The following is a 25,498-nucleotide window of genomic DNA, read 5'->3' as shown; positions in this document are numbered from 1 at the left end:
ATCATCCCAGATGATGCAATGGCATGTTTTTCACATATTTTTATGGTCATTGCCAGTATGAATTCACCTTAATTATCTTTTTAAGACTCACAGTCTGTCCACCAAAAAATAGAGTAAGGTACCAGTGATTCCAAACCAAACACTCCAAGTTTGACCAGCAGAGTTTTCATGTAGGCCCCATGAAAGATGTTGGTTATGAATGCCTCCAGTTGCCCTTTGCAACCTCAGATCTCCCTTAAGACATTAAAAAGGGAATAAGGATCATTCTTCTTATACCCCCTCTGGTGTGTTAAAACTTTGACAACCCTCAAATCCCAATTTAAAAACTATTAATGTCTCAATCTGGTCAGTGGGATCAAGTGCCATACAAGATTTTATCCCACACTGGAAATTGGTTGAGCAGCTACTTAGAAGGCAGTTCATTAATCAGCTTGACAGACATGAATACTGCATTTTCTATGTCCAGTAGCTGTTGTGGGTTTGCCTGGCTGCTGCAGAGAACATTACTGCTGCACAGGGGTGAATGTACATTCCCATGTTCTTGCTCAGCTTTCGGTTGGCCTGTGCTCCCCCAACTAATTGTGCAAACAGGCTTCTGCTTCCAGAAATGTTAACAATGGATGTTCCCTGAGCAACAACCCATTCTTGCAAAAAATCCTGTCTATTAGCAGTTTCCTCTGGAAAATGTCAAGTCCTTATTTCTTATTCAGCTAGAAAGGAATCCACTTTATTATCTTATGATATTACTAAAAAAAAAACAAACTTGGCTAGAAATACTGACTGGACATGTCAAAAAGGGACAAAATGGTTACATAATATGTATGGATATTATACTACCTGGCATGTTACAATAAACAAGTTAGAACTAGGTATTCCTCAGGCAGAAAGCCTGGCTGAAAGCCTGTATACCAGGCTGAAAGGAGTATACACCTGATGTCTGTGATGACAACCCATCAAGGGAAAGACTGCTGAAGTTTCTCTACAGGCATTGATTCAATCAGAATTTTGACAGATGAGTGCTTTCTGTAACCTATTTTATTTTATTAAGAGGATCCTTTCAGATCTTAGCAGCTATAGAAAGAATTCTTTCCTATTTCTGCTATGTAACTAGAAATCAAAAAAGTTATTACCTGCCCTGTCACAGGTTTTGTGAAATAGCAACAGAAGGAGCAGGAGAAAGGCTTGTGAGAGAGAGAGAGAGAGAGAGACACGTATTTGTGTGACATGGTAATGCTGTAGAAATTTTGAAGGCAGTTGTTATCTTTGAGCACACACAGATGGGCATGATCTCCCCTGGCACAAATTGCTGCACACATAGCACAGAACAGCCAGCAACTGGAAATGCATTAATTTGTTTCACAGCAGTTTTAGGATCTTGTAAGGCAAGATCATGAACCTTTACAAATTGTACTTAGTTCAATTGTACATTCTTTCATCTGAAAAGCACCAGTTTAATAGTCTTGCTCAGTTTACACTTATGTGTGCTTGAAGAACTGAGCTTGTTTCTGTTTTTTCTTACCTTTTGAGGGTTTGACTTCATTAATTTGAAAATGAGGTACAAGTAAATACACAGTTGTGGCTCTGACTACCTAAGTCATCTTTGGTAGACCTCTTACATTCTTCGTCCAGTTTTTGTGTTTATGAATTGTAGACATTAGTCTTTCAAGCATTGCTAAGGATTTTGAAACAGTCAATGTCTTAATTTCCTAAATGAAGAAAATTATGCAGCCTGTGAATTGCAAGTGTTCCATTATTCCTAGTTTTCTAACTAGGAAACTTATCATCAGGCTAGCAATTAGTTACTGTTTTTGTCATAAAGGTTGCCTTTTTTCAGTGATCTATTGGACATAGATCACATACATTAGAAACCAGTGGGTATAACCAATCTTTTTTTCTCTACTCTCTACTATTGCCCTTGTTTCTGCAGTATGTGCGTGTGTCTTTTGACACAAAGCCTGACCTCCTTCTGCATCTGATGACCAAAGAGTGGCAACTTGAGCTCCCCAAACTTCTCATCTCTGTGCACGGGGGCCTTCAGAATTTTGAACTTCAGCCAAAACTCAAGCAAGTCTTTGGAAAAGGCCTTATTAAGGCTGCTATGACAACTGGAGCATGGATATTCACTGGAGGAGTAAACACAGGTAAGAGCAATATTGAAATAAAAGCACAGTGGCATCTAGGAGACTTCATCACAAAAAGAAAAAATAAGAATGATGGGATTAGAAAGCCATTCTGTGTTTTATTTTATTAGTAATTCCTGTACTATATGAAAACAAGAAAATGCCAAGTTCATACCAACCTGGCAGCTGGTATAAAACAGAATAAAAAGTTTGCTAAGTATGAAAAGCACACTGTGGAGCTGAAAATAAACCCTCCTGTGAGGCAATTGTACTAGTATATCACCAAGGAAGACTTTGTAAGATCAACTGTAAGCTGCAGGGAAGGACTACTAATCAAAGTCATCAAACTCTTATTTTACAAAACTGAAAACACTTTCATCCAGAAAGGACCTTTATTTTATTTAATCAGGTGACCCAAATTATTAAAGGAAAAAAGTTCTGGGTTTTTGATGTGTTGTGAAACTTTTTCCTTACTTGTAGAGAGATCAACCTAATTTTTTGCTATTGCATTTTCATCAAGAGGGATATCTGCCATTTCTAGTCAAAGATCATCTGTAATACACCAAACAGGTGTCCTAGAGATAGCGGCTGGCCCAGTTCTGCTAGTGGACGACAGCATGTATGCTTTGGGAATAAGCTGCAAAACATAGGTTCCTAGACAAAAAGATTGGCACTGACATCTTTGTTACCCTCCCTAAAGGAGGCAGAAAGGAGAAGAGATTCAGGGAAAAGTGGAAGAAGTTCTGCTAGAGAGAATTGCAACAAGTTTTGGGCTAGGACATGAGCTTGTAAATTCCTATGTTACTCTCATTTGCTGCAGTAGCAAAGCTGTAATTTTTTTACTTTAGCAAGAGTGTATCTTCTTGCTGTCTCTGGAAAACAGTGTAATCATTCTATTGTGTGTTAATTTTGGTGCATTCTGGATCAACTCCTACATGTTTGAATATAAATGCGTAATAGATGTCCTGGACTTGGTATCCAGAGCACATCAAATTTAAAACAATATTCAGTTTTATCACAGCAGCTATACAAGTAGCACAGAATCATAGAATATGCTGAGCTGGAAGCAACCGACAAGGATCAGAGTCCAGCTCCTGGCCCTGCACAGGAGAGCCCCGGGAATCAGACCATGTGTCTCAGAGTGTGATCCAAACACTTTCTGAACTTTGGCAGGCTTGATGCCTGAAGAAAGCAAAGAAGAGAAATGTTTGGACTGTTAGATAAATAGATGCAAATGTAATAGGCCCCACCTCTCTTCAAAAGAAGGAATAAAATCAGGTTAATGTTGATCTGTGCCCTGTGGTGGTAATAATATTAGTTGTCAGATACTCTTGTCGTGATGATGGCAAAGACAGATGTAAATTTTATGTTAAAAGTAATCAGAAAAGTGTACATGTAGTACACCTCATGCAGTGGATTACCACAGCAACTGTAGAAATCAAACTACAGATATTTTTTTTTTTAAAGGACAGACTATAACACTTGGCAAATGCACAACTGCTTCCTACCATTTTTCAAATCATCATAGTTGCAAATGCCAAAACAATGCAAATGTACCAGGAAAGTCATCGTAAATACTGTTGAAAAGGACTCTTTTTCCTGTAATCAGAAACAAACTAGACAAAAAAATGTAGTTCAAGTGACTCTCTGCTGTTTTAAAAACATATAATTCCAGAAGCAGTTTTGAAATATCAGTAACCTTTCACTGTCTTTAATTTCTGGAGCAAAGCAGTCGATTGCTCCAGGACTAGGTTTTCAAACTGCATAGCTGAAAATTATTTGTGAAATCATAAAAATTGAGAATTTCTTAATACAGTCTCTTTTGTTGAAGATGAATTTTTAAGTTGGTTTCTCTTTAGGAAAATTATAATTTAAAAGTCCTGAAAAACTGCTGTTGGACTGAGAATCAGTGATGTGGGAGAGACAGTGCATACCTGGCTATAAACATGGCTGTTTTTCTGAATATTCATGTCATGCTGAAATAGCAGGAAATTTTGCAGTCTGGACAGATTTTCTGCTTTAAAACCTTTGGGCTTTAGCTCATGGCAGGTACAAGGTTGGGTTTTTTTTAAACTTTCCACCACAGGAAGAATACTAGACTCTATGACTTAGAGGATCTGTTAGGTTGTGGGGAGTTTTCTTACTTGGGTCATTTACAGTTCAGAAAACTACAACCAAAATCATAACAATTGTGTGACTGTTGTAATTTCTATCCAGTCAGCATGAAATTGTGAAATTTGAGCAATATGGAAACTCAGTAACTGAGAATCAGATAATATCTGCAGCAAACAACGGGTCTGCTTCGGTGCAGCCACGTCCTAAAAACAGTTGTTGATAGACATATTTCAAAAGATTATTGTATTAAAAGAAAGGAGGAATGACACTTGTCCTTTGCACAGAGGTACCACTGAAAGACCGCCAAAGCTGGTCTAGGGCAAGCAAGAAGCACTTGGAAGAATGCTTGGAGCAGTCATTCTCTCTGTACTAGTTTCTGTTTTCTCACTGATTCCCAGGGTGGGTTCTAATACTCTGCTGGAAGCTATCTCAGGTGACTGAGTTTGTTCGGAAAGAGTGGCAAAATAGCTTCATCACAGAGTAGCATAATGATGTTTTCACATTTCCATCCTTGATGGGAGCATTTGTGTACAAGCTGCACTTCTGAGGGAGTTGGGGAGTGGGGAGCACAGTTAATTCCTATGCTTCCTTCTGTGCTTGGAAATACACAAATGCTTGCATGCACATGTAAGCACAAGTGCAGATAAGTAAGCTGCAGTCAACCGTCAGCATTTCTATTCTTCTTTCTAGAGCTGTGTATTTTTTTCTTAATACTTCATTTATTAATTTTTGGATTCAATAAAATGGATTCACAGAAATACTCTAATTATAATAAACAGGAATGTATTCATAGTTTTACTAAATTGTAAGGATAGGCATAGGTATTCCCTAAAAACAAGTCTATACTAAATCCATATGATAATGAACAAAAAAGACATAATTATGAATTTCTGTTTTATTCTGTTTCTTTGCCAGGGGTCATTCGGCATGTTGGAGATGCCCTGAAAGATCATGCCTCAAAATCTCGAGGGAAGATCTGCACCATCGGTATAGCTCCCTGGGGCATTGTGGAAAATCAGGAGGATCTGATTGGCAAAGATGTAAGACCGATATAAATATAGATGACCTTCAGTATCTATAAGTCTTCCAGCTATTTATCCTGTCCTCTCCATCCCTCACTTAGCAATTCCTCTTAGAATTATTGTCTGCAGCAAAAAATCAATATATACACAGGTTTTCCATTAGGGTTGATGGCAGGTTTTGACACGGCAACAATAAAAATTCCTGCACTCTATGTTCTTTAAAAAAAAATTATGAGGAAAATTCATTAAAAGCTATTCTTATATTGAAAATATATCAAAGATTCATCCTTAGAACTTCATGAACCCAGCAGAGTGCTTAAGAAAACACTGATTGCAAAACTTGAAGTCTGATTTATTTTCAAACAATACCTTCAATGTGATGCATTGGTTAAACTCAAAATTGTAGACCATCCTCCTTAGAATATATCTGCTCCCATACATTTTTTATTGATGCAATTTTGAAAGGTCTTATTGGGTATTGTAGGTAAGAGCAGACTTCAAATAATTCACCTCCTGAAGAATGGGGCTGGTGTTTCTCCTATTCCTTCACACCTTTCTTCTCTTTTAAAACTATACTGTAAAACAGAAAGATTAACCCCCTGATTTTAAATACATTAATAGTTTGCCTATTCTGGTTATTTATTACCTGAAGCTTGTCTGAACCCTTTTTTTTCCTCACATCTGGTTCATTCCTAAGAAATCTGACTGAGAACCAGTGGCTAACTATAAGAGATACAGTTTTCAATCTACAAAAGAACTTGTTTCTTGTCTTCATTAGTCTAACCCATTCTTCTCTGCATGTTCTGTATCCATGAGCAAGTTGGGAAGGGGAAGAAGATTCAAGTATCCGTTAGGTCAGAGGAGCTACAATGATTATGAAGAAAATTATCCAACTGCAGTTCATTGCAATTCACTATGAAAGTACAGCTGTTAGGGGGAACTGTATTAGCATGGGGTTTTGGACTCTAATACGCACAAACAAGCGGGATGGGACTTTGCCACAGTAATTCTGAGCCACTAATGAGCTGTGAGGTGCAGAGCAGAAAGCGATTAGCAGAAACAGCTAAGCACAAGAATGAGTTGTATCTTCTTAAAGAAGTGTAACGAACACATCATTTTCAAATAAACAGTCTTTAGTGATTAGGCACAGGGTTCTGGAAACATTGCAGGAACAAAGAAGTCAAGAAAAACCAGAAAATTAGCCATAAATTTTGGAACATTGCTATTCCTTCATTACTTTTTTCCATCCATTGGAAAGTTACCTACCTCTGTTTTCAGGTAGTCACCACCTGTTAAAGGGGATCTAGAGCCTTCTTCGGCAGAAAGAGCTAAAAAAAGAAGTTGATTTCCCAGGTGTTCCAGCCAAGTGGAATGGCTCCTCCGATTTCTGATTACTTTAATTAATGCTTTCCTCTAAATATCCTTCCAATTTAACCGGAAACCAAGAAGTTGTATGGTAATTTTATTATTAAAAAAAGCAACTTTTAAAAAAATGAACTTTCTGATTAAATCAAGAAAGAATACTTACTCTGATCTTCAGACAGAAAGTGAAACAAGTTTAATATGAATTTACAACTAATTTGGATAAGGTCTTCTATTAATGCAGACACAATTTTATCAGTAGGGTTACAATTACAGGGTCATCACTAAGGATAAAAATATTTTCAATTATACCTTTGATAGACAAAAAAAACCTTTTCCTCTCAACCTCCTTCCCCCTAATAGTTTTATAAAATTATTGGTCAGTGGCATGATGTAATGCTGAAGCACTTCTGGTTTTATCCATCTCTGATGCACATGTAATGATACCGCTTTATGCTTACTGATATCGAATTTTGTCTTCCACTTTATTGCATCATCATGCTGCTTTACGAAGACCTTAGTCCACTGAAATATTTGTAAGTTTTTCACCCTCTAATTAATCACAAAGCCCTTACAACTATGTTGAACAGAATACAATACAGCTTGAGGTAGGCCATTTATGTCACTAAATCTTCTTAGTAAGAGTCTTCACAAAAATTAACTTTTCCTTCTCACGGTTTTCCCGCCCTCCCCTCTGGCTTTCCTTAGTTACTTATGCCTCAAAGGGCTTTCTCTCTTATTCAATGCAGTTTCTTTAGAAGCATTTGGTGAGGAAGCTGTTTTGGAAGCTTTTTAAAAATCAAAGTGTGCTGTATTGACTGGCTCATTAGAGGTGAATACTGTGAAATGAACCGAGAAGGGGAAATGTAAATAGCACCATAAGCATGTAAAATGAATCATCATTAAGCAAGAAGCAAAGGCCACAAAGGATTATACAAGGGGGAAAAAAGGCAACCAGTAGTAAAAGACTTGTTGAACTCCAGCATCAATGTGGATTTATGCCTATATGCACTATGTCTAGTTAAATTATGATCAGAACTGAAAAGTTATCAAAACATATCCTTCCAGCATCAGATAGACACAGAAGACTGTCATAGTCATGGGGTTTGGAGGGACAGGGCGTGCGCAGGGGGAGCTGTGGCCATTGCACATGCCTCAGTGCATGTGGCCTCCCTGTGCCTCGTGGCAAGTGAGGCATGCTCGGCAGAGGTGCTCCTCTGCTAATGCCTCAGCCTATGCCTGGCCTGTATGGATCCAGCAGTCCTGGCTGAGGGGTTTAATTATATTTACCAGCCCTTCCAAATGAGCCAGCCTTGGGCAGTTGCAGGGGCTTTCCGCATAAAGAAAACTGACCAAGTCAAAGGAAATATTATTGCTGTTTGCTCTTTGTTATATTGTGATGATTAAAGATCCCTGAAGAGACATGTCTTACTCCAGTACTATAAAAGCAATATAGCAGAAAACAGTGCAACTCTTAACACTCTCAGATTCTAATTTAAAAACAGGGGACACAAGGGAGTTAGTTGCCTAATTTCCCCATACTTTCTGATAAAACTGAGGAAGTGGCTTGCTCAGTCTAGTAGAAAACTGTGATTACAAACAAGTTTCTTCCTACCTACAGAACCATTCTCCCTTCTAAAGGAGTACACTTTGTAAGTCATTGTACCATGCATGTCTTTACTTCCAGGGTCTGTTCAGTCCTCATTTGAATTTAATTCCAAGTCACCTCAGTAGGAGACCAGGGGCAAAGAGGAGGACTGGCATATTTGTAGCATATATGGAGAATTTGGACCGTGGTATTTCCAGGACCCTCTGAGTTAAGTCAGGAGCTATTCTGTTCCCTGGTGTGCTCCAGAGCAACGAGGCTGCACAGATGGCTCGATTTGAACAACTGCTCAAAGAGTAGCTGCTACTCCTTGAGAAGCAAAGCATGCATCTCTTTCTTTTTCCATAACTACTTTGAGCACACAGTTTGTCTCAAATTCTTTGCCTTCACATAGACTGCTCAGATTCATGCACTGGTTCACATGGCACTTGCCTGCTCGTTGTCATGGTGAGTTACCCTGAGAGATTTTTCAAGTGCTGTCCCTGTGTTGAGTGTCATGTGCCCACAGGGAATCTAAGCAGAACAATGCTTCTCATTCAAGCTTGCTGCCACCTCAGAGTGCAAAGGCAAGGACTGGGGTCAGCCCAGCCCTTCACCTACTGGCAGAATGCCCTCAACCCATACAGCAGGAGTACTGCTTCACAGCACAGCTGCTATTGCATTCATTAAACTGTATTTGGAGGGACTGTCTTGAGCATAAACTGTTTCTTTCAGCTCTGCAGAAGAAGATGTCAAGGGACATTATTCCCTATTCTCTCTATTCTCAATGCGAGGTTGCATGGGACTTTGAGAAATCTGGTCTAGTGGAAGGTGTCCCTGCCCATGGCAGGGGGATTGGAACTGGATGGTCTCTAAGGTCACTTCCAGCCCAAACCATCGTATGATTCTATGGCTGTAAAAAGAGGAGGGGAAGACAGCTTAAAGTCAAAGTTTTTTCCAGCTATTTAACTTGCCTGTGAAGTGCAAGGGGTTGAAAAGAACAGAGTAGAAACTACAAGAGTCAGAAATCAAAGATTTGCTGACTGTTGTGGAAGTGCAAGTAACCTCAAGGAAGTAGCCTCAAAGCCTAGGATATTCTTGCCTTCTTGAAGATTTTGCTTATCCTATTCTCAGGAAGAGTCTGACAGTGTGGTTTGAGAAATTTTATTGTTAAAAAAAAATTCAGATGTTGAATTGTGCATGCTTTAAACAGTTCAATTGAAAATAATTGTAGTCTCATTTTCACATCCATAAAATCTATTAATAATGTGATTCCCCTTGTAGCTAAACACAGAACAAAAGCCTTCTAATAGGCTAGTGTTCTAATCTGTCCTGCAGCAGCATTACTGAGTCAATATATGAAGGCTTTGGGACTGCAGCTCATTAGAACTGCAGATCAAGCTGTCACAGTTAGAGGTTTTGAGCTGTGGCTCTGAGGAACAAACCACAACCTGTCAGTGGAATTGCCTGCACAGTGGCCTGTGTACCGGTTTGGCCAAATTTAGAAATATACTCTGAGAGAAGGCACAACTACCCTTCCCCCACCAGGTTCGGGAAGAAAATAAATTTTCCTCAAAGGAAAATGAAAGAGATAAAAACTATTTATTTAACAAACACACGGAAAAGGAAAATAATGCTAAATAATAAAATCTCTCGCTGTGGAGAAAAACCTGGGGAAGTGTTCGACTCCTCCCTTTGGTCTCCTCGGAGCTGGGGCTTGGCCCAGGCCCAGGCCCTCTGTGCCCGGTGGAAAGTCCTCCCGATGTGCTCTGAGGTTGAAGCAATCAAGCAGTCCAGTAGAAAAGGGGAAAAATCCGAAATTCCAGGGAAGGAAAAATTCAACTCTCAGTCTCTCTCCGGAGAAAAAGCAGCTGAACCACTGGCCAAAAAACTGTCCTGGGAACAGCAAGCCAGGTGCTTCCTCCCTCCCCTGCCGCAGCAGAGAAAACCAATTGCTATCTGTGTGTGACCTTGAACAAGCTGCAAACTGCTTTGAAAAAGTTTTGCTCAGTTTTTTCCTTCCCCCTCTCAGGCTCAGTTTAGAGGCATAGAAAGGCACAGGAATTAATTTCTGGGCATAGGCAGCAATATGGGATACACATCATAAGGTCACCCCAAGACAACCTGTAATCATACAATGAACGGGCAACTCAAGGGATTCCTCTGCTGTCAGACTTTGCTGGTGTCCATTTATTGAGAGACAGGGTGGTTATCAGTTTAAAAGATCTGCACAGTTTTAGTTTGATTTTATTTGCTTCTTAGGGATGTGAGAAAGAACCTTCCTTTTCTTTCTGACAGAGGCATGGGGTACATGGTTTCTGTATCTGTAGAAGATAGCTATTAAACATGTTCCAGCAGTGTACTGATATTTGTTGTCATATTCACATGTAGAGTAAATTGTTATGAATGAGGCACCAAAAGAAATCTGAGCCAGAGCTGCTCTCACGTAGTGCACTGCCTTGCTGTTGGCCAGCTGCCCTCTAGGTCTTCTCAGACTATTCCCTCCCTTTCACAGGATGAACAGCTTAGAGAGTACCCTTTGCATGACAGTTTATAACGGCAAAAGAAGTTTGTGGATTTTTTTCTTGCCAGCTAAAAGTTGATCAAAGTTAGGCAGACATTCACAAGTGAAAATTATGTATAAAGGGAGATCTCTGGCTAAAGAATTGCTAACATTTATTATTATTAACATGTATTATTTTTAAAGAATTATGTCTCAGTTAGAGATCTCTTTAGAATTACAAAGGGAGAAAAGCTTAGGAATAAATCAATAACTTATTATATTTCTGTCTGGAAGCATTTATGTCAAATTTTGAGTGTATGCATTTGTGCATTAAAAGCACAAGACCTGAAAAATGAAAAATGTCAGAACTCTGAAGAAAATTCCTTGCAGATAAAGGATAGCCCAGCTGAGTTTTCTAACAAGACATTACAGAATTTCTTCATCTAGGAGTTCATTTTTCAGATTTTCAGTTACATCTCTCCAAAAAGACAAGATATAACAGCAGAGGCAGGGAACAGTATTGCTAGAAAACCTTTGAAGTATCAGCCAGGATGCCTTGACACAACACCATTTCTTTTGCCATGTTAGCACAGTCTTACTCATGTCAACAGACACCCACCGAAGCACCTGACAGCCTGATGCAGCCCAGTGCTACTATTTGGTCTGTCTGGTGGATATGAGTGGGGTAACTCTGTGGCAGTTTACTCAGTCTGCTGCACGGTTTCTCCTGATGAAATCAAATAAAAGAAGTGAAGCAAATTCCCCATTGAACAGAAACTTTCTAAAGCTGTTGTGAACACAAATGACTGCCTTTTTACTAATGCATGGAGTGGGCCAATACTTTTTTCCAAGAAAATTGAAAATGTGGTGTAATATCATGTGTACACCTCTGCAAGAGTGGAACTCACCTGTGTGTCCATACAGTATCTCCAGTGCTGGTGGCTCTGGATGAGCCAACACTGGAGGCATGAGGCTGGGTGGGGGTCTGTGAAGGGAGAATCAAAGATTTTGGTCAGAGCAAGGTGAGACTTTACAAAAATGCTCTTGCTCTGTCAGCACCGCGCAGGATATACAGAGTGTGTGTGTGTGTGTGTAGTCACCCAGACCTTTGAACCACTGACCATTAGCTGGATTTTAAAAGGAAACAGTGAACACTGATGCTACTGAAACGTTACCGTGGAAAACCCTTTAAGCCATGTCTGCATCTGAGAGAGCAGTGTTAAGGTCATTTTCTACTGTACACATAAACGACAGTAATGCTCAAGTGCAGTACTGTAATTTTGATTTTTTCTTTTGTTTCATCTTGTCAGCTCGTATCTTGAATTGATTTAGTTCAGAGGTTCTTTTCTGTTTAGTATACCTTCTTTTTCCTCTGTCATTCAAATGCAGGTGGTCCGACCATACCAGACAATGTCCAATCCCATGAGCAAGTTGACAGTGCTCAACAGCATGCATTCTCATTTCATTTTGGCTGACAATGGTACTACTGGTAAATATGGAGCAGAGGTGAAGCTTCGTAGACACCTGGAAAAGCACATTTCACTTCAGAAGATAAATACGAGTGAGTAACATGTTGCTTGTATTTCTTGCTTAAAATTGCAATTGTATAAAAACCACTCAGCATAAAGAAGCAATAATTCTGCATATTTGGGGGAGTAGCTCTACTGTCTATGGTGAGCATGAGCTAAGAAAAGCAAATAATGATGAACAATGTTAATAAAATTTTATTTTAGAGTGCAGTGGGTAGAGGCACAGCACAAATAACTGCATTTGTTTCTGCTAAGTTTCAAGCAGTATTGGTTAAGGTTCAGATTCCACTTATGTCTTTGGTAGCCTCTCTTCCATATAACTGTGTACAGTTAGGTTGTCCTTCATTCACTAAAGAATAAGGTGAAACTAATACAGTTAAAGAAAAGGGTGACAAAAAGTAAAGGAGAGCTTTTTTTTCATAAATGTTTTGTAGGTTGAAGAGCCACTGATATTTTTTGGCTGTGGGAGTGTTCCGTAGAAGTGCTACTATACCTTTGCACTTTGCTTATTAGTTTCTCCTAGGGAGCTGTCATTAGCCAAAGCCAGAACCAGTATGAGGTTAGGTGGTCCTTTCACTTCACCTTTTGCAATCCTGATGATATCACATCATGATCAGACAGAAGCCTCAGTTTTTCTCTCAAAGTTATATTTTTTCTTTTCATGTATCACTTTCCTGCCTAAAATAAGGAATAGTCACCTGAATAAGCATTTCTGCTTGGATAAAATAAAATATGATATCTCAATGTTAGTATAATTATCTCTGTAGTGTACACGTGCTTGATGTAGTGTACACATGCTTTGAGATGGGGACTTAATTTCAATTCTGTTTTTGGTCTCACAAACGTCAGGGTTGTACCTCCATAAGATTTCTTTAAGAATGAAAACAGAGTTTTTCAAAAGTGATCATATGCACAGCCTTTCTGCTGTGCAACAACTCTCTTTAAACATGCAGTTTTGAGGAATGGTGAAACTTTTTGTGACGTAGGCATGTGAAACTGGAATGAGACTAGGAAAAGCATTTAGCTCTCAGACATCAGATGACAAGGAGTTACAGGCAGAACCAATGGGGTGAATATAAACTAGTATGTTCTTCATGCTTGATAAAGTTTTCTGCATGATTAGTATAATCTTTGTTTAAATTGAAATGATGTGCCATTTACAGCCTGCAACACCATTGCATGAACTACACGCACTACAGGCTTACTGTTTTTAGGCTGTCAGAGTTATATTGCTTGTTCTCAGAGAGCACTATGTAGATATGCACAAAATGTGTGCCTCATAAGCAGTGGGTGCATGCCTAGGAGATTCCTTAGCAGATGAAGATAGTATAATCTAATCCTAACTCAACCAGCAACAAAAATGCACATTTGAAAATGGCGTGTCATGAAACTATGTGAAATTGTGGCATAAATAGCAATTCTTTTGAAGGCATTTATGAGAAAAATGTGAGCTTTTACAGTTTACAGCACAACGTTTTGATGGCAAAATCTTATCTTAAAAAATAAATCTCTTTAGAAAGACTTAATTCAGATTTGGTCAAGAGGCTTATCTTTTGAAAAGTGACTGACGGATGGAACTCCGGATTTGGTGGTTCAAGTCAAATGCTTGCCCGACTTCTTCAATCACAAAAAAGGAAGGATTTCTCTTTTCTGGTTTCTTTCTGCAGTACCCCAAACATAGACAAGAGTAAGCATTCTCCTTTTCACTTTCCTCTGTGACAGAAACTCTACCATTTAACAACTCGCTCCCTCTCTGTCTTATAAACACAAAGATACTTGGATCTCACAACACTTCCTCAAAATAGAAATGTGAAAAAATGGTTCAAAAAGAAGACTGCCGATAAGATTTGTACATCTTGTTTCAGTGACATCCAGAATGTTTCTGCCATGTTTTGTTTTTCTTTGTTTTAAAAGAGGGTGATTGAGTCCTGCCCACCCTCTAGTTAATAGGAAGTTAGCCATATGGGTGAGAAAGACCGCCTGCCTTGCTGGGTCAGCTAAACAGATGGCCACTTTCCGATGCTTTCCTTTACCCTTATTTATAGCAGAGCAATGTAGATCCTCCATCCTGTGCATGACAGGGCATTGCTGCCAAGGGATTTTTATCCAAATGGGAGTCTGTGCAGCCATGCATGTATGTCATTACTTACTATATTCCAGTTGTAAGCATGTGGAATGAGGGAAAACACTGACAGAGTCACAATTTTCTTTGCTGAAGAGTCAGGAAAGGGTGCAATTTTTAGTTAATCACTAAAAAAAGAGTCTGCTCTAGCAAACAGAACAGATTTAGGAACTAGTAAACAATTGGTAACTTTCTATTTCACAGCCTGTCCCTGGCCAATAGTGCTGAAAGTAGATTTTATTCTTATTTTTAAGCCTGCCTGAGTTTTACATGCTAGGCTTGTCATTTCTTCTTACTTATTTTCCTTTGCTTTAACTATGTCTTTCTCCAGTGCAGTGATAGCTCTCCTGGATATTTGGGGTCACATGCTGTTCACAAAGGGAAGCTTTAAACTTGTTCTCACATATTGAAGACACAGAAAATAGCTTTCCCTTCAAATAGACTAGGACAGTGACAGTCCCTTTTATAAAATTTAAGACTAAATTGGGGCATCAAATATGTCAGATAATTCTGAAAGTCTCAGCTGTTTTTGTTCCTAATATGGGATCATTATCAGTCATTCAGCAGTATCTAATTTCCAGAATAAGTGTACTATTAAATAAGAATAAGAACAGGAATAATAATAAGAAGAATTATAAGAATAAGAATAATCTCCAATTATGTGCCTTATGAACACTAGGAAGAAGATTTTATTGAGTATTCATTTTCCACTACCTTTTCAGGTTTTACCGCTTTCATTGCTCTTATTTTGTCCTCAGCAAATACCCAGGAATTAAAAAATGCTTTTCAGACGAGCAGAGGGTGTCATCTGTGGCCCTGAGCCTGCAGGTTCAGCATGGAGTCACTCAGTTGTGCAATTACCTAGAGGTCAGTTTGATGCTTTAATGCTCAGCACAGGTTTTTCTTACTTTCACAAAGACTATTTTAACACAGCCCAGCAACCATCTCTTGAAGTGAGCCGCAAGTTGTCTCAAAGACCCGGAGTTTCAAAGTCCATCATTTTGTAGTATAAAATTCTGAAAGTAAGAAGAGCTCTTCTGAAAGTGTTTCAAGATCAAAAGGAAATAGTCAAAGTAATCTGATCAGAAATGTTTCTGCTTTCCAATCCACACAAACATTTGGGTCCTGGACTTCTTGCAGAATTTTCAGGGCACAGAGATCACTTGAAGATATACACTGGAAGGAAGGAAAGATATCTTAGTAACTATTTCTGCCATATAGTTTATTTGTATAGCATTACACAGTTAATTCAATAGTGCATGTGAAAGTTTTTACATTGAAATATGGAGTCCATCCTATTCCAGAAATACTGCATTAATGAGCAGAAGATTCTCAGGACAAGGATATAGAGACTTTTAACATAATAAAATTTCCCAGCTCAAGTGGGGTGATTTTTTAGAGATGCAGGAAGTGGAGGGCAGTTGTCTTTCCATCTCTGATGCTCTGCTTACACCGTTTTGTGGCAGGAGGGGCTCTACAGTGTGTGAGGCTGATGTAATCCACCACAGCCAGTTTACTGATTTCTGATTCACTGCTTCTGGAAGTGTTCAAAAGACTAAACTCTGTCTCATTGCCTTGAGCACAAGACAGTTCACAGCTGTTTGTAGAATGACAGGTTACATATAGACTGATCTCTCAGGGTCCCAAATCTGAGTCTCTTCTCAAAGAGGAGTATTTTCAGTGCTGAGTATGTTTGTCTGTAGCTTCATTTAGCCAAACAGATGATGTAATCTATGAACAGAGAAAGCATATAAATGAAGCATCTAATTACTAGAGATGACCTATTGCAAATTCTCCAATTGTAACATTCCTAGGCACTAACAAACTATTTTTCCAAGGTGTTGTAGAATGGCCTGGTCATTTGCTAAGATGTACATCATTACCATTTCTGAAGAATATTGCTGAGTCATGCAGTAGGCACATCAGTCACGCCTTGAACCAGAAATATAAAAGAAATCTGTCTACAAAATGTGCGTTGGAAGTTACAAGACATAAAATATTCATTCCTACTATTCCACGGGTGGTTAGATTAGAGTAATTGCCAGTGTAGCAACTCAGCTAATACATTTGATCTGAGGACTGTTAATCATTTTCAGACAAAGTCACTCCAATAGGTTGACATGCTGTGGGTTTCACTCATTTTGTGATTAGATGGAACAATGCTTTCTCATTAACAAGTGTGGTCTAGAATTACTTCATATTACATAAAAAGGGCCTTTACCAGGACTTGCAGAATCTTCAAAAATCCTTCCTAAAGCTTCTCCCTTTTTACTCCGCACTCATATTTGCATTTTTATTATATGGAGTTCATTCCTTCTGTTTGCACTAAGGCCTTCCTTTCACATGATATAGTTGTTGCTATTAACTGAATTGTTACTGCTGACTGAAATATTCTCAAGTCCTTAAAGAGCTTACAGCATGGTTGCCAAGCACTTCCATCACAGATGCTTACTTTCCTTCATATGAATACTCTTACTGGAGCAGAGGCGCAAGACAAGGACACAAATTATTTATAGATATAATGATCATTGAACATAGCCTATGTGAAAGTTTTTAATTTGAATGAAAGGTGTTGTAAATTAATTAGAATATTGTCAGTTTTTCTTTAAAAGAGCATGTATAATTTTGTCAGCAATATCAGAATCTGGACATGACACATAGCATAGCACAGCATGCACTACAGCATGTTCTTGTGTATGCATAACCATTTGGGGAAACATACAGTCATTTTCTGTCTTTCATGTACATTTCATGACTTACTCCACATATGTGCCAGTAATTAAATTTGTGTTTAGCATGTGTTAGGAAGGAATCTGTCAGGAAACAATAATGTCGTGGCTCGAAGAGCAAAATAAATAAGCTTCGTGTGATATTTGCATACCTGACAAATGGCCTTGGAAACATACTGACCACATGCTAATGACATTTTATTTTTAAATCCAGGTATTTTACTTATATTGAAGGCTTCATCCATCAAAATATTAAAATCTTGGTCAGAATACCACCAGACTTTTCTGTTCTCTGTAACTATCTGACAGAGATTTTGCGTTCTTGACATTTGCTTTGGAAATGGATGGAGTCCAGTCAGTGAGGCAGTGATGTTCGAATTGGAGTTAACAGCTCCCATCATAGATTAAAATGTAAAAAGATCTAATATTTCCTCTAATGATGTAAAGGATTCTCCCTTACTTGTTAGATTTCTGACATTTTATAGTATGAGACATAACCTCAGAGAAGGAAAGAGGCAGGTGAAAAGAATGAAATGAGGCAAAAGGACTACACTAGCATGAGGAATGACGATAACAAGCATATATAATGTCACCTAGCCTGCAGGAGTCTAGCCTGTGCTGATGAGGAAGAAAGACTTTTTTCTTCTATTGAAAACTCTTTTCATAAAATTATCCACTACCTTCTTCTTCAGAAACAGTTATGCAGGAAAAGAAAAAAAAGTAAAGAAAAAAGAAAGCCCTTTTTCTGTATTTTTAACAATTCCATTTCTAAGAGAGCCAGAAATAATGTAAAAATGTGGATGTGTAACCGAAAACATATTTGAAACCAGAATGTTGAGCCAGAGGATGTAAAGGCAGTGTATGTGTAATTGGAAATAGACCCCTTCAAAAGGTCAGAAATTTTGAAGTAGTTTGCTTTATTTTATGTATTTTTTTAACTTTTTAATGTTTTATAAATGTTTTAATCAATACATTCTTTAGCCTTTTTGAAGCTTACAAGAACCACTTTACACTGCTAGGTCAGTTCGTACACACTGAAGCATATTGGTATTTATTAGAAAGTTGACCACACCAAGTCCTTAGGTTATGTAGATCCAGACCACATAGCACTTAATGAGGAGTTTTACTCCATTCATTGTCATGCTGCAATTATTCTAATTTTAAACATGCCGTTTGGTGCTGAAGGTTTGCTCTACCTCCACTACATGCTATTTGAGAAACAGACAGACCCTAGGCATTGGGACCTGCGTCCTTGTATTTAGTCTTTCTTCTTCATGGAGCCGGTTAATGTAGCTGAGTTTTAGTAGGCCTGTGAGAAAAAGTTGCCTCTGAGTAAGGAATTGATGGATAAAGTTGGGTGATTTGATTAGATAAAGAAGGCAGTTTAGACAGGATAATATGTCAACAATACCTGTTCATGTGACCCGTGGACTTCCCTTTGTCATCCTATGCCTGAGAATATATGAAGGGGGCTGAGAAGGCAAAGGGACGTTCAACTGTCATCACTGGCATCTTCTCTGACCATTACATCATCATCAAATGCATTGGAATTCTCATTTGATTCAGATTTTTTCTTCATGTTCTGTGCAGTCCTAGATGCATTTTCATAACTACATAGCTGGGAAGATCTAGGTACAGACTACTTTCTAGGGGAGGAAGTCTGCTGCAAGACTGAAAATTTGACTCCTGCGAAATTTCAGTAAAACCTAGAACTCTCTGAAGTTTGACTCGTTTCAGATTTTGCTAGAGATTGGAAACTTGGGGTTATTTCATCAAAAGCATCATGATGTTTGTTGATCAGGCATTGGAGACAAACATATCTCATAAAGGGCTGGGAAAGCACTAGGTTAAATACCATTCTTGAAGCACACAATACACCCATGCAAGTGGATCTGTAAATTCTGTTCACGGACTTGACTTTAAACAGATGATTTTTTTTCAAACATATGTTTTTTCACAAATAAGTATATGATTTATACAGAAGAGAAAGAGTACAGCTCATTTCAGCTCCCTAATTTTTGGACATTTTAGATTTATTGAATTCTTAAAGCTGCAAAACTTAGAAATATTATTTTAGGATGAATCCATTTTAACCAAATTTTTGCTGTTCTGTATCTCACCTGCTGTAGTTTTCTAAAACAGGTGAGAATAAGGGGTAATTTTCTGAGATTATATAGTGTCAAATATGTTGAAAAATAAGCAAAATACAACAAGGTAAAACACTTCAATATGTAATATGAGGTAGTATAGAATTTGATTATGTTACAGTGTGATTGATAACTTTCTAAAGTACCGTGTACAATATGTGGCTGTGCTCACATTCAAAGGGAGCCAGAGAAAGCTCCAGGGAAGATCAGACAGAATGTGAGAATTTCTGAAGCTGTAGTTGCTCCTGCGTGTCTTAGGCCATTGCCTGTGGGCGATAAGCTCCAAGAAGGGTGAAACCAGTTAGGTCCTCTGGTACTGCCCTAGTAAGCAGTTGACTGCAAGGACAGATATGGCAGGTTTTGACTGAAATCTACAAAGGTTCTCTCTCTGTGTTTGTGTGTGTGTGTGTGTGTGTGTCTTTGAACTTGAAGTGCCAGCTTTGAACTGTGTGTTGCCATTATATAGAAAGTAACCAAGTGGGTGGTTACTTGGATGTTTGTGAGGCTCACAAATCCCAGAGTTCAGTCTTACATAGACTGCTCCCATGTCATGTTTCTTCTGAGAACTCTCTGAACTTTGTCCTTTTGCAAAGATAAGTACGAAAATCAAAAGAAGGTACCACAAATCTTTTCTTGTTACCATCCTTGATTTCCCTTTGAGAATTTTTTTGGATCAGTCCAGTATTAAATGAAGATATGGTTTCAGGTGTCAGGTACACAAATTTGTCTGTCAATGACAGGTCTGGTACAATGGCAGATTCATCAACAGGTGGATTTAGAGAGGTGAGGAAGGAGCACTGAACAAATGAAAATGAGAGTGAAAGTAGTAAGGTAGGGCAGAAGTGAGAGGAGAACAGACTGGGACAAATGTAATACGATCATACTCTTAGCAAAGAGGAAAACTAAAAATAGAGGAGATGAAGGAAGATTATGGATTAAAGAGAAGGAGACAGAGAGGAAGTGAAAATGTGATTGAGCTACCAAAGGGAAATTATAAGAATGCAGAATGGAAGTGAGACTAACTAAGGAACAAGAAGAACGAATGCAAACTACAGAGGAAAAAATCAAAGATGAACAAAATAAAATTCATACTACTGATTTTAAATTTGGGAAGCAGGAAAATAAAAAGGAAATTATAGGAAATGATATTCAACAACCCTGTAGTAGAAAAGTCAAAAAATAAATAGAAAGGAAAAAATAAGTCAAATTGTTGCGCGCTTTCCTTTATTAGGAATTCTTTCTAATAAAGAATTAAAATAAAAAGCTATTCCTTTATTATTTTAAATAAATTTCCACATTTATTAGTAGTGGTTGTGTGTCATTCCACCACACATAATCCAATAGTTCTGTGAATTTCAGAAACACAGCAAACTTTCTTAGACTTTTTTGTATTGGTTTATCAGATCAGTTTGATTTCTCTAGACACAGGGCGTGCAACAATTCACCAAACAAATGAAAGCTCCCCTTAATTTCTGGATATAAAAACTATTAAAGGTATTCAGAAAAGAGTAGAATGCGGGTTTTTTTCTACTTTGTTTTGTTTTGTTTTTTAATCGGTAAGTTTCTCTGTTTTTGTTACTGAACAGTTCTTGAAGGATTAAAAGAAATACCCACCTTATCTTTGCCATGTCTGGAATAAGAGGTTCTGCTCTAGCAAAGATGCTGGAGACAGTGGGCAAAGAAAAGGGAGAGCTGACTGTAAAAAGTGCAGCTATGTGAAATTAAGCTTGAACTAGTTGTGACATCTGGGAGATGTTCCTGTACTTCTGGGTAATAAGACTCAGCATTCTTTTCCATCATCCAGTGAAGGCAAGACACATTTCCTTTCCAGTTATTTTCACTTAATAGTTAATAATGTAATTGCTCTAGTGGTAAATATATTGCAGGTGTGATTTGCAGAGCTGGAGCATGCAGATATATTGTATGTGCAGGTGATCTTACCTCTTTGCTATTTGCTATTGATATTTTAGCCAAAAAGGTTTCATACACATCAGGAGGTGTTTCCAAAAAAGGCTGGAAGGCTGAAAACAACTGCCTAGAAAAAAACCCAAGTTGTAATGTTATTTCAGTGTAACCTAATAGGAAGGATCTGGATTATTTTAGGATGTTCTCTGTTACACTTAGCCTTTCTGAGCCAGTTGGGTCCAGATGGAGTACCACAAAGATATCCAGAGGTGAAGCAGACATATTTGTGTGGTCAAACCTTTTAACGACTGTTGTAAATCCAATACCATTTTAAATCTCTTTAAACATCACTTACCATGTGGTTAGACATGCTGTATTAACAACTAAAGAGCAGTATTTGTTGACTCTGTATTACTGTAAGGCAAATATTATTTGAGAAATTAAAAATTATTTTCCTCAATCTTTTAGGCTTACACTAGGACTTCTGCATATTAAAATTCCAGGTCATGTTTAATTGTTTATCCATTCTGTGTAGGTAGCTTGCAGTAGGATATCCAAGCACTATGTAAACACTTGGACTGAAATGTTTCTGAAAGCCACAGATTTTGTGTGGTGTGTTTCTTTCAGCCGTTGTTAATACATCACACTGCTGCGTACTCTGCTTGTCCCATGAAGCACAGCAATAGCCTAGAAACTGGACTTCTAAAATGACTTCTTGAGCTAAGGACTTAATTTTTCATTAACTTACCAGAACCCCCAAATTATTATTGGAGTTTCAAGACGCCTTAACCCTCTCAAAAAATCGTAAGGGAATGGTATTTTGCCATGTTTCAAATACGAATGAATAAGGCTTATTAGTCAATATCCCCTCAAAAACCATAGTTCATCATATGTATTTAGGTTAAAACTAAGATCATATTTGATCAAATTGCAGTTTAAAGCTGTCAAAGTTCTTGTAACTGCATCAATATTTTTATTGAACTTCACAACACTTTCATCAATCGTCCACTGACAATTAAATGAGATTTTCTACTAAATACCTCAGATAAACAATGCTTGCATTAAAAATTCCTAAAGTATAACCTCATCTGTTGAATTAATAGCCTGTATCTGGGAACATGTCATCTGTTCAATGCAATTAAGGGTTTTTTACACTATGGAGCATTTGTGCAAAATGGCCTATGTGCCTGTCCATGTGCCGTGCACTGGCAAACACTTGTAGGAACTCTAACATGGATATACCTGTTGATTCATATATTTGGACTTGTTTATTTGTCAGTAAGTAAGAGACCATTGAGTTTACTGCTAACAGAAGCCATTACCCTAAGAGAATTTTGCAGTTAGAAAGGCAGTTCTTGCCCACAAGTGGTAGATCTTTTGCAGGGTGCACACAAGGTGAAGGTCTGAAACAAATCTAAAGCCTGTCATAGGAATTTTCTACTGCTAAGAGTCCATTGTCTCATTATCTGAGATAGGCACGTGCAAATCCAGGATATGATGACCAGTGAAAAAAACCGCTAATTTTTGTGCCCCACTATCCACAGTACATCTGGGTGCAGGAAGATTTAGCAATCTGTGGACCGTAGGCCTGTGCAAAACTTTGGAGGCTCCTTGCTCATGCAATATACCTGCTTTCCTGAAGACCTGACGAGCCCTTCCAGCTCAGTGATGCCTCTTACGTCCCTGCACTTGCCTAGGGTAGGCTCAGGTTTTCTAGGAAGGCTGAGAATCCTGTTTCTACATTGCACAGGTGATCAGTGTGTGCCTTGTTAGGAAAAGACATTGAGCTGTCAGGTTGTCTGCACGTGCATCCTGTGAAGGTTTGTGCAAGCTTATTCTGCCCCTTCTCTGGGACAGTTTGGGCTGTCTCAGTATGTACACAGTGATTCTGTCTTATGTGTACCTTAAGCCCAACGTTCTTCCATTGCCTCCAGCTTCTGGAGATCTTGCTGTACAGCTGCACGTTGTGCATGAGGTGTGACACAGGCTCCCAGCTGTACGCCACTCCTGTGCTAGCTCTGTGCAGCAACTCCTCCAGCAAGACAGACAGAGGCCCCAGCATCCCAAACAAATCCAAATAATTATGAAACTCTCCAGTCAAAATTTCCAGGTAGAAAAAGGAAATTAATATAGGGCAACTCACACTAACATATCTGACCCCGATGAAGGAGCAAAGGTGGCCTGCAGGAAATCAGCTCAGATGTGCCTACCACCACCCAGTGTTAAGATACTGAAATTAGAGACATTTCTGTCAGGGGTAGTCAACTAGAGCCTCTGTTTTATTTGACTGAACTCAGGGCTGAACTTACAGATAGTATACAACATAGCGATATATCCCAGTTACTCTTATAAGCATGCTTAAAAACATGAGTAGTAAATGCATTTTGTAGTAAATGAGGTATTTTATTCACTTGTTGGTCTATAAGAACATGGGTAACTCATACTTAGCTCTTCACTAAAAGAATTAGTAATAATTTATAAGGCAGTTATACATTATTTATAAATATACTCACACAATATAAAATATTCATGTTTTTCCAAGAACAGGGAAAACTAAGTAGAGCTTCTGCAAAGCATGGTAGATATTTTTTAGTGCCTTTTCACACAACACAGACATTATGCAGCTTTCCTTCCTTCCATTTCCAAATTTACTCATTTCTTCTACTTTATTATTTTAATTCACGTATTTATGCATTACTGCTGTGTCAAGGGGGAAATTATGTTATTTTTTTTTTATAACAGCATGAAGGCCTACAAGTGCTATTTGCTGCACATTGAGAAAAATGTTCTGATGTGTACATACCTTCCTGGAATCAGAATTGTTGGAAAGTCTCACTGGCTCAGCTGCTGACCACAAAGGCAATAACACAGTAATGAAGCTTTAAGTTGACCACATAAATCTTTTAGACAATATTGCTGTCTAATTTCACCAGCAGTATCCACAATTCCTGACACTGTGAAACACTAAGCAGTCTAATCTACCCTGCAAAAATCCGTACTTACTGAAATACTCAAAATACAAGTTCTTAGGAATACTGATGAGCCTCAGGTCTTTGGTACTCCTTCTTTTTTTTGCATGAATCATTATATTGACTGAAAATAATAACTTTTTTTCTGTATTCTATTAATGCAGTCATGAGAGGCTACCTTTAGTTTTGAATATTAAGAATTCAGTATGTGAATTGAAGAGCTTATTAAATAGTAATATGCCAGTTAGTATGAGATGTTTCAGAGATACCTGCTATTAAATACAAACTAAATATTTCTTTTGAAAATCTGAGGGAAAAAACATCCCCTTTCTACTTAACAAACTATTTTTAATAACACAGAATAAAAATGCAGAGACCATTCTTAAGTTGGAAGACCATTGATTTTGCAATCAGATATTTATCATCTTGAAATATAAGTACAGTTAGCTAAATATCACAATTATAACACAATAGTTATTCACAGCCATTTTCAAGTCCACAGATATACTGCTAACAAGACTTTTCTCCATCTTCCAAAAGGAAAAGGAGGAAAGATTTTTTGAAACCAAAGCTCATCTAGAAATGCTGAAAAAACAGTGAATTAAATAAATTTAAAAATAAATCCTCCATGTAACTCTCAGATGTCCATAATTTTTCAGACATTTAAAAATAATTCATCTGAACTTAAAAGGTTTCCCTACAAAGGGTATTAAAAAAAAAGCAGAGTAACATGTCATTTAATGCCTTCTAGGAAACAGAAAAATATACCCATATATGTGAAAATGAATTGTACTTTCTTCTATGTTTGGGAGACATCACCAAGTGACAGAGAGTCTTTCCTGATAACACTGCATTGCCCTGTACCAAAAAAGTTTCCCTGCAGTCTTATATTGGGCAGTATTTCAGTGGAGTGCATTAATGCTACTCTCTTTCCAGTTAATAAAATATGAAACACACAATTTTTAAGGTTGCATACTTTTACAGTACTTACTTAGTGAAAACAACTGTGTTGTTGAAGATAGCCAAAAAAGATGAGTCCTATCCTTAGTTTTGCCCAGATTAGGGCAATTTTGTGGTAAATTCCACAAAAACACATGAAGGAAAAACTTCCTCCTTGTTGATTTATTGGAGTGTCCATTTTAGTGCTTGGCATAAAGTTCCCACCTTCCAGATGTGTGCTAGGAGACAGCAGGTCCGGTACTGTAGTCCAGTTTTATATCAGCAAGGTTTTGTTTTGGTGCTGCCTCCTTTCTGACAATCTCAACTCGAGCAAGAAGCTCTTTTTGTGATGATGTCCTTGACATTGTAAGGAATGTATTACCTTCACATTTAGGACCTCACCTCACAGCCTGACATTATCTTTCCAAATGAAGTGTCTGAAACCAAAGGC

General features: G+C 38.1%; 1 protein-coding gene across 4 annotated transcripts in view; it reads left to right on the top strand.

Annotated features, from left to right (window-relative positions):
• The window catches only part of TRPM3 (transient receptor potential cation channel subfamily M member 3), a 272,291-nt gene that overhangs the window by 138,811 nt on the left and 107,982 nt on the right, over positions 1-25,498 (top strand). For all 4 annotated transcript variants that reach the window (XM_048290665.1, XM_048290663.1, XM_048290664.1 and 1 more), the window contains exons 4-6: positions 1,928-2,141; positions 5,151-5,275; positions 12,097-12,268. In XM_048290665.1, coding sequence (XP_048146622.1) covers positions 1,928-2,141; positions 5,151-5,275; positions 12,097-12,268 — 511 coding nt within the window. The remainder of the gene's footprint in view (positions 1-1,927; positions 2,142-5,150; positions 5,276-12,096; positions 12,269-25,498) is intronic.

The sequence above is a fragment of the Corvus hawaiiensis genome, chromosome Z, assembly GCF_020740725.1.
Source record: "Corvus hawaiiensis isolate bCorHaw1 chromosome Z, bCorHaw1.pri.cur, whole genome shotgun sequence".
NCBI classification, from domain to species: Eukaryota; Metazoa; Chordata; class Aves; order Passeriformes; family Corvidae; genus Corvus; species Corvus hawaiiensis.
Note: the sequence above shows the minus strand (reverse complement) of the source record. Positions and strands in the feature narration are given on the sequence as shown.